The 18024-nt window shown below is 38.4% G+C and overlaps 1 protein-coding gene across 13 annotated transcripts in view; it reads left to right on the top strand.

The window, feature by feature from the left end:
* ttn.2 (titin, tandem duplicate 2) overlaps positions 1-18024 on the top strand; it is a 171547-nt gene that overhangs the window by 14511 nt on the left and 139012 nt on the right. For 12 of the 13 annotated variants that reach the window (XM_067444370.1, XM_067444378.1, XM_067444377.1 and 9 more), the window contains 30 exons: positions 14-79; positions 172-430; positions 977-1025; positions 1129-1341; positions 1438-1580; positions 1680-1861; positions 1985-2215; positions 2302-2540; positions 2644-2885; positions 3226-3390; positions 3478-3646; positions 3730-5426; positions 5513-5794; positions 5892-6158; positions 6284-6556; positions 6656-6919; positions 7042-7302; positions 7384-7644; positions 7737-8000; positions 8081-8341; positions 8440-8700; positions 8816-9076; positions 9162-9303; positions 9396-9564; positions 9662-9893; positions 10212-10496; positions 10582-10707; positions 11020-11208; positions 13239-13628; positions 14017-14067. In XM_067444370.1, the coding sequence (XP_067300471.1) occupies positions 14-79; positions 172-430; positions 977-1025; positions 1129-1341; positions 1438-1580; positions 1680-1861; positions 1985-2215; positions 2302-2540; positions 2644-2885; positions 3226-3390; positions 3478-3646; positions 3730-5426; positions 5513-5794; positions 5892-6158; positions 6284-6556; positions 6656-6919; positions 7042-7302; positions 7384-7644; positions 7737-8000; positions 8081-8341; positions 8440-8700; positions 8816-9076; positions 9162-9303; positions 9396-9564; positions 9662-9893; positions 10212-10496; positions 10582-10707; positions 11020-11208; positions 13239-13628; positions 14017-14067 (7894 nt within the window). The remainder of the gene's footprint in view (positions 1-13; positions 80-171; positions 431-976; positions 1026-1128; positions 1342-1437; positions 1581-1679; positions 1862-1984; positions 2216-2301; positions 2541-2643; positions 2886-3225; positions 3391-3477; positions 3647-3729; positions 5427-5512; positions 5795-5891; positions 6159-6283; positions 6557-6655; positions 6920-7041; positions 7303-7383; positions 7645-7736; positions 8001-8080; positions 8342-8439; positions 8701-8815; positions 9077-9161; positions 9304-9395; positions 9565-9661; positions 9894-10211; positions 10497-10581; positions 10708-11019; positions 11209-13238; positions 13629-14016; positions 14068-18024) is intronic. The other variant, XM_067444373.1, reaches the window with a different exon arrangement.

Genomic DNA, 18024 nt, shown 5'->3' with positions numbered 1-18024 from the left:
ATTTTTCCTGCAGGTTGTTGAGACTGCAGCGATCCCCTCAGCTATCAAAGAACCTGTTGTGCCTCCTACCTTGATAGCAGTAAGTGTTTTGTTAACATTTTAATGAAATGCTGCTGATTTGTAGAAGCACTTGAAGATTCACTAAATACAAATTGGTGTCTTTTTCATTAGGGTTTGAAGAATGTGACCGTCACTGAGGGAGAGTCTATCACTCTGGAATGCCAGATTTCAGGTCACCCCACCCCAGCTATTATGTGGTTCAGAGAAGATTACAGAATTGAGCACTCCATTGACTTCCAGATCACTTATGAAAACAGCTATGCCCGCTTGGTGATCCGTGAGGCCTTTGCCGAAGACAGTGGCCGCTTCACTTGCACTGCTACCAGTGAGGCTGGAACTATCAGCACCTCCTGCTACCTGCTTGTCCGAGGTAAATTTGTTATATTGTAAACAAATGTATGTTTTTTTTATTTTTGTGGAGCATAAAAGATTCTTATTGTATCTGTAATAAGGCTATAACAATAAATTCACACATTTTTTAAAACAATACCATAAATTCTAATCTCCTACAACCTCATCTGCATCTTTGAACCCAAGGTTAAAATTGTGATGATTAAGCAAAAATAAGAATAAAAAGCAGGATATTGATTTTATTTAGTTACTTACTTATTGCTGTATTTTGCATTGCAAAATACTTACTTATTGCTTGTATTTTTTGTGTCTAAAATAATTGATTCATATCAGAGGTGTAGGTAGAGAGATGAGATTATGGTATAATGGCTAATAGGATTGAGTGAATGTTGGGGTTTACTTTACATAATTATGCTGTGAGTAGTCTATATTTAGCATACTTTGAAAATCTTGAATAAACAGACCTTGATCAAAAAGAAAAAACTGGATATCCCTCCCTACCTCTATCATTGTTTGAAAATAAAATCACAACCTCATAAAACATTCATGTTATACTTTTTTTCAGTGTCTGAGGAGATTGAGAGCAGAGAGGAGATAACTCTCCAGGAGAAACAGTAAGTTAAAAGGGCAAGAGCAAGGACTCGAAAAAGAGTAGAGTCAAAAGGTAACACATTTTAATATTTGTTGTAATTATATTGTGTGTTTGTTTTAAACAAGGACTGTCATTGGAGCTAAAGAGGAGACCATGTCTGAAATAAGCACGGTCTCTGTGGACACTGGAGCACCTGTTGCTCCTTTCTTTGTGAAGAAGCCAATGGTTCAGAAGCTGGTCGAGGGAGGCAGTGTTGTCTTTCAGTGCCAGATCGGAGGAAGCCCAAAGCCCCATATTTACTGGAAGAAGAGTGGAGTTCCGCTCACTACTGGATACAGGTATAGATTTCGAACCAAAGTACAGTTTTAAATTTAGTTGGATTTAGTTTCTACACAGTGAAAAAGAAAGCCAATAATTTCCTTGTAATTTAACAGATATAGAGTTAGCTATAACAAGGATACAGGGGAATGCAAGTTGGAAATTTCTATGACATTTGCCGATGATGCTGGAGAGTACACCATTTTTGCCAAGAACCAACACGGAGAGGCATCAGCTTCCGCATGCCTCTTTGAAGAAGGTCAGTTGTGACTTTACTTGCAAAAAAAAGCTTGGACTTAAAATTAAAAAAGCTTTGAACAGAAAAATCAACACCAATCTTACCATCTTGCTTTTACAGAGGAGTTTGAAGCCTATATGAAGAAACAGGATGTGACATATGTAACGGAAGTGACGACAATGGTGCAGGAGCCCAAAGTGGCAGATGTGCCCCCTGTAGTTATAAGTGAATATGAAAAAGAGCTCATGCAAAGAAGGATGGCTCAGCAAACACAAATGATGCAATCCTTCATCTCAGAGACGGTAGGAATTTATGTGGGAAAAGTATTTATTTTTTATTTTTTATAATTTCATAAATCACAAACATTGCGTACTAAACACCTCTTAAAATTATAATTTAATAAAATTATATTTTTTTATTTTCAGGAATTTCAAATATCTGCAATTGAACGAAAAATAATCCAAGAGATTGAAATCCGCATCCTTAAAATAACTTACCGAGAGCTGGTGATTGAGGATGGTGAGGAGATGGTCATGAATGTTGCTGAGCATGAGGCTGTTGGATCCTCATTTAGCACTCCTGTCAAAAGCTACAGAATTCTGGAAGGAATGGGTGTTACTTTCCATTGCAAGATGGAAGGAACACCATTACCAAAGGTAATGGATCCTGATTGCATTGAAAAGCAGTATTTTTGCAGCAACACAGTGTATTCAAGTAATCTTCAATCATTTGTGTTAAATAGATTGCCTGGTATAAAGATGGCAAGCGCATTAAGCATGGAGGCCGCTATCAGATGGAGGTTCTACAAGACGGCAGAGCCAGTCTGCGCCTACCTGTGGTGTTGCCAGAAGATGAGGGCATTTATACTGCATTTTCCAGCAATATGAAGGGTAATGCTGTCAGTTCCGGAAAGCTCTATGTAGAGTCCACTGCAGCTGCTCAGCCTTACTACCCTCAGGCCGAAGCTGTGAGAAGAGTCCAGTGAGTTGCATTTGCCTTCATCTCTGGATTTGTGGTTCTGTAATTAGATGTTTAGTATAATGTTGTTGTCCATATTTATACATTTACACTTTTAATTTTTTAGGTCTACATCTCCAATGTCTGCTCGCTCAACTAGCTACTCCCCTGGACGTTCTCCTGCTCGTTCTGTTAGCCGCTCTCCTGCTCGTAGACTTGATGACACTGATGAGAGTCAACTGGAGAGGCTATATAAGCCTGTCTTTGTACAGAAGCCATCATCCTTCAGGTGTTCTGAAGGACAGACTGCAAGATTTGACTTGAAAGTAGTTGGAAGACCTATGCCTGACACCTACTGGTTCCACAGTGGTAAGTGTGTTTTGACTTTTTTAAACATTGATAATAAGAAATGTTTCTTAAAAACCAAATCAGCCTATTAAGAATGATTTAAAGATGGTTAGTGTACCAGTGTAATGGTTGCTGAAAATTCAGCCATACCATCACATAAGTAAATTACAGTAAAATATTAAATTGAAAACAGTAATTTTAAATGATAATATTTCACAATATAACGGTTTACTTAACTTTTAGCTAAATAAATGCTGTATCTTGGTGAGCATAACAGCTAAAAAAAATCCCTTTTAAACAGTAGCATGTGCTTTAATGTTTCTGTTTTTGCTTTCTTATTTGTTTTCTTTCTTTTCAAAAGGACAACAAGTGGTCAATGACTACACCCACAAGATTGTGGTAAAGGAGGATGGAACTCAATCAATGATTGTGGTTCCAGCCATGCCTCAGGACTCTGGAGAGTGGACGGTTGTTGCTCAGAACAGAGCTGGAAAGACAACTGTTTCTATGACTCTCACTGTGGAAGGTAACCTGTTTTTGTTCTAAAAACCTGTATTAGATCTAGACTTAGTGGTGTGGAAGATTGTGTAAACTCTCGTCTTATGTGTTACAGCAAAGGAAAATTTGGTACGGCCTCAGTTCATTGAAAAGCTAAAGAATATCAGTGTTAAGGAAGGAAGTTTGGTTGAATTGGCAGTTAAAGCCATTGGAAACCCCCTACCTGACATTGTCTGGCTGAAAAACAGTGACATCATATCTCCTCATAAATACCCTAACATCAAGTAAGTTACTTTAATTAGAATAGTGTTTTAATTATTTTCTTTTTTTGTACTAATCTATGTTAAATTATAACATTGTATTACAGAATTGAGGGTACCAAGGGACAGGCACATTTCCAGATTCCTCAGACTTCTGGCTCTGACAGTGCGTGGTACACAGCCACTGCTATAAACAAAGCTGGCAGGGATACCACTCGCTGCAGAGTCAATGTGGAGGTAGAGTACACTGAACCCGCACCAGAAAAAAGACTCATCATTCCAAAAGGAACATATAAGGCTAAGGATGTTGCTCCACCAGAGATTGAACCACTGCATCTTCGCTATGGTCAGGAACAGTGGGAAGAGGGTGACCTGTATGACAAGGAAAAGCAACAAAAGCCACACTTTAAAAAGAAGCTTACTTCAGTTAGGATGAAGCGATTTGGACCTGCACACTTTGAATGCAGACTGACCCCTATTGGAGACCCAACTATGGTTGTTGAGTGGCTCCATGATGGCAAGCCACTGGAAGCTGCTAACAGGCTGCGTATGATCAATGAGTTTGGCTATTGCAGTCTTGATTATGAAGTTGCTTATTCCAGAGATAGTGGTGTTATTACTTGTAGAGCTACTAACAAATTTGGTGCTGACCAGACATCTGCTACACTAATTGTGAAAGATGAGAAGAGTCTGGTGGAGGAAAGTCAACTGCCAGAGGGAAGAAAGGTACAGAGAATGGATGAAATGGAGCGAATTGCCCATGAAGGCGGCCCCTCAGGAGTAACTGGGGATGACATGTCTGAGAGGACCAAGCCAGAGATTGTCTTGCTCCCAGAACCCATAAGAGTATTTGAGGGTGAAAAAGCCAAATATCGCTGCAGAGTGACCGGTTACCCCACTCCCAAAGTTAACTGGTACCTCAATGGACTGCTTATTCGAAAGAGCAAACGTTTCAGACTACAGTATGATGGCATTCACTATTTGGAAATCACTGACTGTAAGTCCTATGATTCTGGAGATGTCAAAGTATTGGCTGAGAACCCAGAGGGTACAGCTGAGCACACTGTCAAACTTGAAATCCAACAGAAAGAAGACTTCAGGTCAATTTTGCGCCATGCTCCTGAGATGAAGGCTGCTGAGGCACTTGGTCCTGAACCTGGCAGAGTATCATTTGATGTTGTGAAGGTAGATAAACCTGGAGAGGCTCCACAATCAAAAGAGGTTGTTCGCCTGAAGAAGGTGGAGAGAGTTATTCATGAAAAATCCACTGAAGAGACAGAAGAACTGCGAAGCAAATTTAAACGCAGGACTGAAGAGGGCTATTATGAAGCAATATCCTCAGTTGAGTTGAAGTCTCGCAGGAAGGATGAGTCTTATGAAGGAATGTTAAAGAAGAGAAAAGACGAACTTCTGCACTGGACCAAAGAGGTGTCTGAGGCAGAAAAGAAGAAAGAGGAGGAGGAAGGCAAACTTACCATTCCAACAATCAGACCTGAGAAAGTCACTCTCTCCCCTAGCATGGAGGCTCCAAAGATCTTGGAAAGAATTCAGAGCCAGACAGTTTTACTCTCTGATGAAGTTCACTTCCGTTGTAGGGTCATTGGTAAACCAGATCCAGAGTGCCAGTGGTTCAAAAATGGCATTTTAATTGAGAAGTCAGATCGTGTTTACTGGTATTGGCCTGAGGACCATGTCTGTGAATTAGTAATTAGAGATGTCTCAGCTGAGGATTCTGCTAGTATCATGGTCAAAGCCATTAACATCGCTGGTGAAGCCTCAAGCCATGCTTTCTTGTTGGTGCAAGGTATGTTTTGTCACTTATAAATCAGTCTTACAATTGTTTATATTGAAATTAATTGATCTAAAAAAAATCTCTGTGGGTTTTTGCAGGCAAGCAAGTTGTATCTTTTACCCAGACACTGGAAGATACCTATGCTAAAGAGAAAGACACAATGACAACCTTTGAATGCGAGACAAATGAGCCATTTGTCAAGGTCAAATGGATGAAGAACAATGCTGAAATTTTTTCTGGAGACAAATACAGAATGCATTCAGACAGAAAGGTGCACTTCCTATCTGTGCTGACAATCAACATGCAAGATGACGCAGAGTACACTTGTGCTGTAGCTGATGATGACCACATAAGAACCACTGCCAGACTTAATGTTGAAGGTAAGCTGACACTTACACTTATTTGTTGCTATTTTATTTCACATTTTAAATCATCATTGAATTTTTGGTCTAACGTGTCATCTGATCTGTTATACAGGTGCAACTCTGGAAATTATAAAAAATTTGGAGAGTGTTGAAGTGCCTGAGACATACTCTGGAGAGTTTGAGTGTGAACTTTCACGTGAAGATGCAGAAGGCACCTGGTACTTTGAGAACAAAGAAATTGCGGCAAGCCTAAAATATGTTGTGTCCTCTCGTCGTGGTCGACACACCTTGTCTGTAAAAGATGTAAGGAAGGAAGACCAAGGCAAATATACTTTTAAAGTGGGTGATCTGAAGACAAGTGCCACACTGAAAATGAAATGTAAGTAGAATTTAAATAGAATTTATATTAATATAAATCAAAAAATAGCATTGCAGTATTTTCAAACTAAATATTGACTCCATTATCGATGATTAGTAAATGATAGTTTATTTGTCTTTTATCAGTGCGCCCTGTAACTCTGATGCAAGGCCTTTCTGACTTGACAATCTGTGAGGGTGACATTGCCCAATTGGAGGTACGATTTTCTCAGGAAAATGTGGAGGGTTCGTGGATGAAAAATGGGCAGCCCATCTCTGCCACTGACAGAATTCATATTGTCATCGACAAACTTGTCCACAAACTTCTAGTTGAAAATGTCAACAAGGAAGATGCAGGAATCTATTCATTTGTTGTTCCTATTCAAGACATTTCTACAACTGGAAAACTGACTGTCCAAAGTACGTTTCCCCCCCCCTTTCCCAATGCAAACATTTTGAAAGCTAAAACATTGAAAGAGAATGCAGAAATTGAATTTTTATATTTTCCCTTTTTCACAGCAATTGAAATCACATCTCCTCTGAAGGATGTCCATTCTATTGAGGGTATGAAGGCAGTGCTAGAAGCTAAAATTTCTGCCTCAGATGTTGCTTCAGTGAAATGGTACCAAAATGACAAGCTCGTTGTAGCTAGTGAGAGAATCCAGATAGTTGCCAAAGGGACCAAACAGAGATTGGTCTTGAACAGATCCTTTGCTTCTGATGAAGGACACTATAAGATGGCTGCTGGTAGAGTGGAAACAGCTTGTAAACTGACAATTGAGAGTGAGTATTTCTATAGAGGTACTTCAATCAAACTAAATTCAAACTGAAATCTTTCTTTGGGTTTGCTTAAAGGTAAATTCAATTGGTTTATTCTTATTAACAAACATTTTTATGTCATACAGAGGTCAGCATCATCAAACACATGGAGGACTGTGTGTGCACTGAAACTCAGAATGTCACCTTTGAAGTAGAATTGTCCCACACTGGTATAGATGCTTATTGGACCTTCAAGAATCAGCCTCTCAAAGCTGGACCCAAATACAAAATTGAGTCCAAAGGGAAGCGCTATAGCCTGACCATCATCAATACAATGAAGGACGAAGAAGGCCAGTATGCATTTGCAGCAGGAGAAAAGACATCCAGTGCAAAACTAACTGTGTCAGGTATGATTTTTTAATGGGAATTTTAAATGTGTTAAGTTGATGCACAGATATTGCCTCATGGTTACATTTTTCTTACGCTAGGTGGTGCTATAAACAGACCTCTCCATGATGTGACTGTAGCAGAATCCCAAACTGCTGTTCTGGAGTGTGAGGTTGCCAACCCTAACTCTGAAGGCAAGTGGCTAAAGGATGGCCACTCTGTTGACTTTAGTGACAATGTCAGGAGTGAGGATGTAGGTGCAGTCCGCCGACTTGTCTTTGTTATCACAAGACCACAAGATATTGGAGAGTACACCTACCAAGTAGCAAACTCCAAGACCTCTGCCAACCTTAGAGTTGAAGGTACTTGTACTACTTTTTTGGCTGAATTCCCTTTTCATACTAATCATATTTTCTTTTATGTGTAACTGATACTACAATTGTGTCTTTTATAGCTGTGAAGATCAAGAAGACTCTGAAAAACCAAACAGTCACCGAAACCCAAGATGCGGTCTTCAGTCTTGAACTCACCCATTTAGATGTGAAAGGATCCCAGTGGATCAAGAATGGAATAGAAATTGTCCCCAGTGACAAATGTGAGATAACAGTAGATGGACTGGTTCACACTTTAAAGATCAAGAACTGCAACTCCCAAGATGAATCAGTCTATGGATTCAAACTTGGAAAACTCTCTGCTAATGCCAGACTGAACGTTGAAAGTGAGTTTATTATTTAGCAAGATCAAATAGTTTGCACAAAAAAACAACAACAACTAATAAACTATTTAATTCTATTGCAGCTGTTAAGATTGTGAAAAAGCCAAAAGATGTGACTTCCCTGGTGAATGGAACTGCCTCTTTTGAGCTGAGTGTATCCCACGATGACATACCTGTTAAATGGATGTTCAAAAACCAAGAACTGAAACCTAGTGCCAATATTCAGATAATGTCTGAAAGAAAAGCACATAAGTTGGTCATTCAAAATGTTGAAGAAAGCAGTGATGGAGAGTACACAGCTGTAGTTGGACATTTACAATGCAGTGCATATTTACATGTTGAATGTAAGTACAAATTTGGAGAATAATAGATTTTAAGTCACCAACCTAAACTTGTCTAATGTCTTATACACATTGCTAACACCATACAATGACTGTTTCAGCTTTGAGAGTCACAAAGCCCCTGAAGAACATTGAAGTTCCAGAAACCCATGTGGCCACCTTTGAGTGTGAAGTTTCACATTTCAATGTTCCATCCACCTGGCTGAAAAATGGAGTTGAGATTGAGATGAGTGAGAAGTTCAGGATTGTGGTGCAGGGCAAACTGCATCAGTTGAAGATCATGAATACCAGCAGAGATGATTCTGCAGAATACACATTTGTTTGTGGAAATGACAAAGTCTCCGCCACCCTGACAGTTAGCCGTAAGTTATTTTTGATGTCATTTTTTTTATAGTTGTTTTCTTAATAGCCTATCAGACATACTTACAATGGCAACAAAATATATAATTCAGTCAAATGTTTATCCCTCTCCTTCAGCTGTCCTCATCACATCTATGCTCAAAGACCTTAATGCACAAGAGAAGGACACCATCACATTTGAGGTGACTGTCAACTATGAAGGCATCACCTACAAATGGCTGAAGAATGGAGTAGAAATCCGATCCAGTGATAGATGCCAAACTCGCACCAAACAGTTTTCCCACTCCCTCACGATCCGAAATGTTCACTTTGGGGATGTTGGAGAGTACAAATTTGTGGCAGGATCTGCTGAAACAGCAGCTAAGCTGTTTGTTGAAGGTACTATTTGCTTCATTATTAAGTTCTTCTTATTATTTATTTTTGGTTAATTCTGAACAAATTGTTTTATCTTGATCAATTTAAGCTCGTGTCATCGAGTTCACCAAGCACATCAAAGACATTAAAGTTACTGAGAAGAAGAAGGCCATTTTTGAATGTGAACTCTCTGAGCCCAATGTCTTAGTAACATGGATGAAAGATGGTCAGGAACTTGAAATGTCTGAAAGGTACTCCATGTAATGGTTTTCCACATACATGCACAATTTTACTCTTTATTGTAAATTATTGTCCTGATTGAGGTGTCATCTTCACCATTTAGATACAAAGTTTCTACAGAAAGACACATTCATCGTCTTATGATCCAAACTGTGCGCATGTCTGATGCTGGAGAGTACTCTGTGGTTGCTGGATCAAGTGTATCGAAGGCCAACCTCACAGTGGAGGGTAAGGATGTGCGCATCAGTGAACCTGCCGAGAAAGAAATCACTGTAAGTACCAAGCTGTCATAAATGATATTCAAATACTGACAGTGTTCTGTATATCAATAATACATTTAATTTCCTTTTAATTGCAATTTTAATCCAGGTGCTTGAGAAACAACGAACTACATTTGAATTTGAAGTCAATGAGGATGACATTGAGGGTCGCTGGCTAAGAAATGGGGTTGAGATCCAGTTTTCTGTAGATCAGCGCTTTAACTATGCCATTATTAGAAAAATTCATCGCCTGACAATCACAGAAACCTACAGAAGCGATGCCGGAGAATACACATTTATTGCTGGAAAGAACAGGAGTATTGTAACTCTACATGTCAAGAGTGAGTTTTATCTCAACTTTTTGATTTGTTTTATTGCAAAATGTCAGAAGACACATACATTGATTTTAAATACATGCAGCATTGGGGGCAATTCAAGTCGATTTTTAAAGAAACAAATTTACAACATAATGGGTGTAATTACATTTCTATTTTATTTATTTGCTGACAAATAAGAAGTAAGAATAAGAAGTAATTGTGTGATTCTTAGTGAAATAACTTTTATAAAGGCTTTTATACTGATGCCTTTTTGGGAATATAATGTTTTTCTTTGTTTCTATATGTGTATTATTAATTCTTATATATTGTTGCATTGTTTAGTCCCAGAGCCTCCTCAGATCATCAGGCACATGCAGCCCCTGTCTGTTGAGGCTGGCAAACCTGCACGCTTCTCTGTGGAGGTGACAGGAATTCCTCAGCCTCAGCTGTCCTGGTATAAGAACTCTCAGGCCCTGTCCTCTGGGTTCAAGTGTAAGTTCCTGAGGGAGGGAAATGAGCACACATTGCTGCTCATTGAAGTCTTCCCAGAGGATGCAGCTCAGTACAACTGTGAGGCTAAGAATGACTATGGAGTAGCCACAAGTTCTGCGTCACTTAATGTGGAAGGTAAAGAAAAACAAACAAAAAAAAACATATGGTTTATTTATAGACATAATTTACATATATATTTGCTATGCCTTTTAATCCTCAGTTCCAGAAGTTGTTTCCCCTGACACTGGAGCCCCACTGTCCCCACCTGTGGTCATAACACCAATACGCAACACTTCTGCCAATGAAGGACAGTCTGCTAGATTCCAGTGCCGTGTCTCAGGAGAAGGTAAGTTCAGTAACTATAGGTCTATTCCAATACCTAGTGAGCTGCCTATTGTCTACATTGTCTGTTTTTTTGTTATCTCCCTAACTAATTATCATAAGTAAGGGATTTGTAATGCTCTACATAGGCAGACACCATATACCTCTTTTTAGTTTTTTTCATTATTGGTTCTGCATAAGTAATGGCACACTACTGTAATCATTAATAGAGCAAAGCACTAAAAACTAGGTCTTGGAGCTTACTCAAGTAAATAGTCATTTGTACCTTAATTAATGTTTGATGTTATGCTTATTCCTCTGATTTACTCCTGTATAGATCTGACAATTACTTGGTATTGCAAAGACAAGGAGATCAAGCAGTCTGATATATTCAGAGTGTCTCAGTTTGATGAAAACTGTCAGTTGGAGATCACCCGAGTGTATCCTGAGGATGAGGGCGAGTACACATGTGTTGCCCGTAACTCTGCAGGAATGGTCTCATGTTCTGCTGTACTGAAAGTAGACGGTGAGCTACATTTTCTTACCAACTTAAAATAACAAACTACTAAAAGAAAATCCCTGATAATGGCTTCAGTGATAATATGCTATTATAAATATTAGTAAATAATGCAATTGGTCAGACTGATATCATGAAATGGCATATGTATGACACGCCAATTCGTATGCCATTTTGGCGTGCTATCAAGACGCATAATCGCTTTTTAGCGTGTTTATATACACCGTTACATTCTATCCCCCTACACTGCCCCTACCCCTAAATCTACCCATCACACACACATGCGCACACACAGCCCCTAAACTAACCCATCACAAGAAACATTCTGCATTTTTACATTTTCAAAAAAACTATTTAGTATGTTTATAAATCCATTTACCTTGTGGACACACACACACATATTCAGGCACATTTTGAACCCGTAACTCAAACCCTTCCCTAAACCTACCCATTTGTGTATTATAAAAAACAGGATATAACAGGCAGATACTACTGCATGCATAATTTATTCAAAAAGTACAAATATCCCAAGTGTTCCGAGGCCAAACGATTGATTTGTGTGAAGAAAATCCCCAAAAGCGATCAGTAACGTCGAGTGCATCCGCCAAAGATTAATAATACATTTCAAATATTGCCGCTGGAAGAAACGTCACGTCAGCTTTGACAGCATTGGCTGTCGTGTGTCTTGTGACCAATTGCGTCATTACGTCAGCTTTGATTGTAAAATGACATTGGCTCTTGTGTGTCTCAATCAATCCATCAATCAACTTTATTTATATACCGCTTTTACAATGACGATTGTTTCAAAGCAGCTTCACAGTGTCAAACAGGACAATATTACAACAAAATTTGATTTGGCTAGTTTAATTTGGATAGTTTATAGAATTAATTATAACCAAATTAATACATTTGATTTGTATGTTTAGTTGAATAACTTGGATCATAATCTTGGATCGGTCTCGTGACCGATTGCATCATTCTAAACTTGCCCTGTGCATCATTTGAATTAGAAATATGAATGAACGAGTGTGTGTATGTTCTGTACGCAGGAGCGCGATCATCATTTCAACGACTAAAACATTAAGATCAACTCTTTTCTTCACATATCGTATGACTTCAGAAGACTTAGAATGCAACATGAGTTAATATTTTTATACCGTTTTTTGGTCAGTTTTTGCAATAAATACGTGACTGTACATTTATTTGCCTGTTACGTGTTTTATATTGTTGAGAGTTGGTAGGTTTAGGGTAGGAGTGGAGTTAGTTTCTCCAAAATATAAAATTAGGCTATAAATATTCATTCTGTGAGATCAGGTTGGCGGAATCACATGGCGTAGACATACACGCGGAGATGATGGTTTGTTTGGGCATACGCATACACGCGGAATCACACGGCGTAGACATACACGCGGATAGCTCAAAATGAGTATAGATAACGCCACTTGGCTTTAGAAAGTGCCGTGTATGTTTACGCGAAGTCATGATGTCATGTTGAATTGGTTTTGGTTTGTCTGTTAATTAGTGCTGTCAAAGCTAACATAGTATTTCTTAAAGCTAATGATTCAGAGCAATTTACACAAACACAAGTTACTGAGCACCCATTTATGAGTAATTGCATTGTCACCTGCTGTCTATCATTCACAGAAACATTCATTTAAATGAGATGTAATGAGAAATAGTTACTGATACATTGCATTATAGAGTTTACATTTCTCATACATTTTGATGCAATTTCAGAAGTCTAGAATTTGTTGCTTTTTTGTGAATGAGATTAGTAAAAATGCACTGTTGTATACATATACTGTGAGTGTTATCCACGCAAATTGTTGAACCATATAATTGCATGTATGCCTAATGTGTTGACTACAAAAATTTATGAGATACATCAAGCCTAAATAAATGCAATTGACAGCCCTATTGTTGATTCAGATACATTATGCCAGCCAAATATGAAAACAAAACTAATTTGGTATAGAGAAACAAACTTCAATTTGTGCACTATATCGATTAGTTGAGGATAAATCAATACTTCCTTTCAGGACAAACACATATTACGGACTTTACATCCAAGTCTCAGTCAGAAGCCACATCCAGCCTCTTCACAAGCATTAAGACTGTTCAGAAGGATCCTATTGGCCAAAGACCCACTTTTATTCAACCTATTGTGAGCTGTGTTGTGGCTCATGGAGAAGTGGCTAGATTTCATGCTTGTGTGTCTGGCATGCCACAACCAGAGATCAGTTGGTTCCATAACCAACAGTCTATAAAGCCTACCAAAAATATTGTCTTTCATTTTGATGAGATGACAAACACTGCTACGCTAATCATAGTTGATACTTTCTCTGAGCATGCTGGACAGTACACTTGCAAAGCAGTCAATATCGCAGGAGAGGCAGCTTGCTCAGCCAGCCTTGCTGTAACTAAAGAAGGTAATTGAGATCAAAGTAGTTTATGGTTTTTAATTAACAGATCACGATTAATTCACGTAATTTTCTTTTTAAGCCTCTCAATCAACCTCAAGAACCTCTCAATGAATTTCCCAATCACGTTCACTAACTTCACTTTATGAAACCTTATCAATTCTTCTGAAGAAGTTGTATCATTCAGTGCTGTCTTGGTGTTGAGCTGGGAAATGCATGCTTTTCCAAACTCCCATGTTTCACCTCTTTTTAACATTTTTACATTTGTTTCACGTGCAGATAAACAAAATGTTTGTCCTTATTAGATTATTGCTGTGGTGATCTTTTCTTAGATATTCATGTTAAAGGTGAAATATTTGGTTTATTGTTCATCAATTCATTTGACTCTATTTTACAGTTACAAAAGTACGTGAAGAGATTGAAGCAAAAATCGAGGAAGAGGTCAAAGGTAGGATAATTTTACAGTGTTTATTTTGTTAATAATGATGTCTCTCTGTAAAACTATTGAATTTAACATTTCCGAGCATATTGTATGGCATGCAAACAAATCTTCGTTAATGGGAAGAACTTTCATATGTCATTGTTGGATATGTGTATGGTTGAAATCAAGTGTTTCTGGATTAGCAAGCAATTTGATTGGTAAAATGCTTGCTGTGAAGCACTTTTGCAAAGTTTTGCATCTGTCTTCCCCTTGAAAAGCATGACGGATGGTGGTACTTGGTTGTTTCTAGAAATAAAAGGTGCAGGATGATTGTCCTTTAGAAGTTCCAGACCACAGGAAATTACATTTTAAAAGATATGGAAGTAGCCACATCTTTTATTTGCTTTTTACGTTTCTTGCATCTGGAACACCTTCCTGCAAATATTTCTTAGACTGGCTTGCAGATAGCGGTATGTGATTAATGTTGTTTGCTTTTTTTTTTAAAAATAACATGGTTATATCTGTAAACTATATTAGTTCGAATAAACGCCTTCTCAAAGAAATCTAGAGCTGATTTAATGACCACACTCTTTTTTTTATCAATAGAGAGTGATGTTTCTCTATATGTATGAAAGATTTGCGTCATTCTAAGGATTAGAAAGGGCGTTTATTCACCATTCTGCAAGTCAGGTAAGGAATATTTTAGGACATATATCCACCAAGTTAAGTATACAAGAGGCTCTTTTGCGAAACAGATCAGTATTATTTGGATACGTATTAATGCTTTGAAAATAAATTTATGCTTTGAAGAACTGTCCACAGAAGAAGGAACAAAACATCAAGTGATTTTCGTGTCAGAATCTTTAATAAAGACTCAAGTCTTGCGTTTATTCGAACAAATATGGTGAGTGAATTTGTTTTTTATGGCTTTGTGACTTGATGCATGCTTTAATATATCTATTAATATTGTATTTAAAATATATTTAATTTTCTTTAGCAAACTGTGAATTTTGTTGAAATTTGTCTCCTTTTTTTCCAGAGTTGTTTTATAATGAAGGAGCTGAACACATGGAAAAAGGAGGACCGCAACATGGTGCATTTTTTGACCTTGAAGAAAGTTTAGGTCAAGGTCTTGTAGCCCCATCTGAAAACATTCAACCCTCATTTACCAAAAAGCTAAAATTTCAATCTGTTGTGGAGGGTGACACTGCATCTTTTAGGTGCAAGTTAGTTGCAATGCCACCTCCAACGATATTGTGGTTTCATAATAACAGACAGATACAGAAGGAGCACCATCGTAAAATATATACAGTGAGTAAAATTCATATGCACGCAACCAGTTTAACAATAGAAGGGATTAAGGAAAAAGATTCAGGCAGTTACAAAGTCATGGCAATTAACACTGAAGGCTCTGCTGAAACCACAGCATCACTTCTTGTATCACTGAGGGAAGAGCAAGATGTATCTTTTTTCAGCCATTCTAGATCTTCAAACAAAGCCTACTCAAGCTCTGATTCATTAGCTGATTCAACAAAAGAAAGAAAATTTAGAGTAGATCTAAGATGTGTTGGCTCTCCTTTTGATAAAACAAGCAAAGGGCAAACAAAGGGGCGTCATAAATCAAAAAGCACTCTGTTCCGCACAATGTATTTTCGAACTTCATCCCCATCAAGAACACCAGACAAAGACAGCAAGTTTGAGACTGCATCCGAACGTGCACGCTCTCCAACTCCGATGTATGAGAGATACGAGAGGTTCAGTGATCGATACAGTGATATATACTGCGACAGAGTCACAGGTCGTGACCGATACAGTGATAGGTTTAGTGATAAATTTAGTGACCGCTGTAGTGATAAGTACAGTGATAGATTTAGTGACACTGACAGTCTTCATGGGGAGGTTAAAGCAAAACTCAGTCTTTTGCAAAAGGCTGTCAAAAAGAAAAAGAGACTTTCAATATCTACAATGTCCTCATCTGAGTTTGATGTGGAATCGGTTACAAGTGAGCCTTGTTACACAGATTATATTGAGAGACTCAGAGTGAAGCCATCTACTTTGCCTGAAATTCAACATGTTGTTCACCCTGGTGAGCAAGCTGAGAGTAGTAGTGGTTCAGCAGAATATCAGAGCAGACTGGAGAGAATTACTGGACTCGGCTCCCAATCAACAGAACGAAGAGTCAGACACTCCTTTGAACCTCAGTCAAGATCTAGGGCACTGCGAATTATGAAGGGTGAACTTCCTGTAGAGGAAACGTTAAGAAAAGACATTCAGGTTAATGTGTCTGATGCACGAATGGATCAAGGGAACGCATCTAAAGAGGAGTCAGAAAAGGATATAGAATATGATATTTTAGATCACAAAGATGATGCAAGCCTGAATCAGTGGGATGAAGAGGCACAGACCAAGGCAAAAGAACCATTTGTGTTGCAGTGGTTGGAGGCAGGACAAGCTTCTAAACAAGCAAGCCATTCAAAGGAGATAAGCACATCACATGAAGAGTCACAAGAAAAAGAGTCCTTAAGAGCCAAGGCAGTGAAACCAATGAAAGAAATATTTTTTGGTGATGAAGTTAAAACAGTCCCTGTAAAGAAATTAGAACAGAGAGCTATGTCTGTGGAGAACATCCTTGAGAAAAACCTGGAGAGTGAGTGCTTAGAGAGCGAAGATCAGTTCTTAGCTCAGCGTATTCGAAAATGGCAACAGGATGTGCAATGGAATGAAGAAGCACAGGTGAAGGAAAAGGAACCATTTGTGTTGCAGTGGTTAGAGACTGGAGAAGCTTCCAAAGCTTCCAATCAAGTAAACAGTACAAAGGAGACCATTCCTTCACATGAGAAGAAAGCAGACAAAGAGTCTTCAAGGACTAATTCAGTGAAGTTAACAGAAGAAATAATTCTTGCTGCTGATGGTCTGCAACATGAAAATAAAAAATCTCCTGTGCAGAAATTAGAAAATAGAGCTATTTCAATGGAGAACATCCTTGAAAAAAACTTGGAGGGTGATAGCTTAGAAAGTGAAGATCCATTCTTAGCTCACTGTACACGAAAACGGCAACAAGATTTGGAGGTTGATCAGGTTGAGTCTGTTACGCCCCGAAAGTCAGAGAAAAAAGGCTCTTATTCTCATGAATCTTTTGGCAAAGGTCAGAAAGAAGCAGCAGCAAAAGCTCAAAGGGAATCCTCATTTGCTAAGACTTCAAGATCTTCATTAAAAGAAAAACATTCACGCGAATGCTTAGTTGAGAGTGAGTTACATTTATCGCGAGAAAGAATAAATGAGTTAAAAAGTGAGAGCGATCTTGTGAGTGAACAAGAGGCACTAACTCAACGTATTATGAAATGGCAACAAGATGTTTTGACTACGCAAGAACAGGATGTGGAACTTGATCCCAATTGGGGTGGTGTTACTGAGAGTGTTTTAGAAAACACTCTCAGTAAAACCACATATAAAGATGTTGAATTGGAAAAGGTGAATAGGGTGTCACCACAAAGAACAGCAAAGGAGAAGTTCTTTAGTGATGTTTCTTCTCAGTCCTATGAGACAACACACAAGCAAATTATTTCTGAGGCTGATAGTGAAAAGTTAAGGACTGAAAGCGACTATTTTGTCAGTGAGGAGGAGGCTCTGGCAAAGCGGATTAAAAAATGGCAACAAGATGTTCCAATTGAGCAAGAAGAAAGTGTTGAATTAGAATCAAATTGGACCATTGCAGAGCATGTGCGGCCTTCTGTTGTGTCACCTGAGACAGTGCCGCTGTCCACAGCTTTGCCAATAGGAAAAGTTATTTTGTCTGAAGAGTTTATGCCTGATAAAAAAAGTACAGCTGTGACTGGAGGAATTGAAAGACAATATTTTGGTTATGAGGATGTAGTTCAGCGGCATCATGGTGATGAAAAGGTTTTGACAATGTCTAGAGAGGAACCTGATGCAATAGAGCAACAGAAAATTCTCTCAAAACAAGAAATCCCCAGTGTTGCTTCC

The sequence above is a fragment of the Pseudorasbora parva genome, chromosome 5 (genome assembly GCF_024679245.1).
Source record: "Pseudorasbora parva isolate DD20220531a chromosome 5, ASM2467924v1, whole genome shotgun sequence".
Lineage (NCBI taxonomy): Eukaryota > Metazoa > Chordata > Actinopteri > Cypriniformes > Gobionidae > Pseudorasbora > Pseudorasbora parva.
Note: the sequence above shows the minus strand (reverse complement) of the source record. Positions and strands in the feature narration are given on the sequence as shown.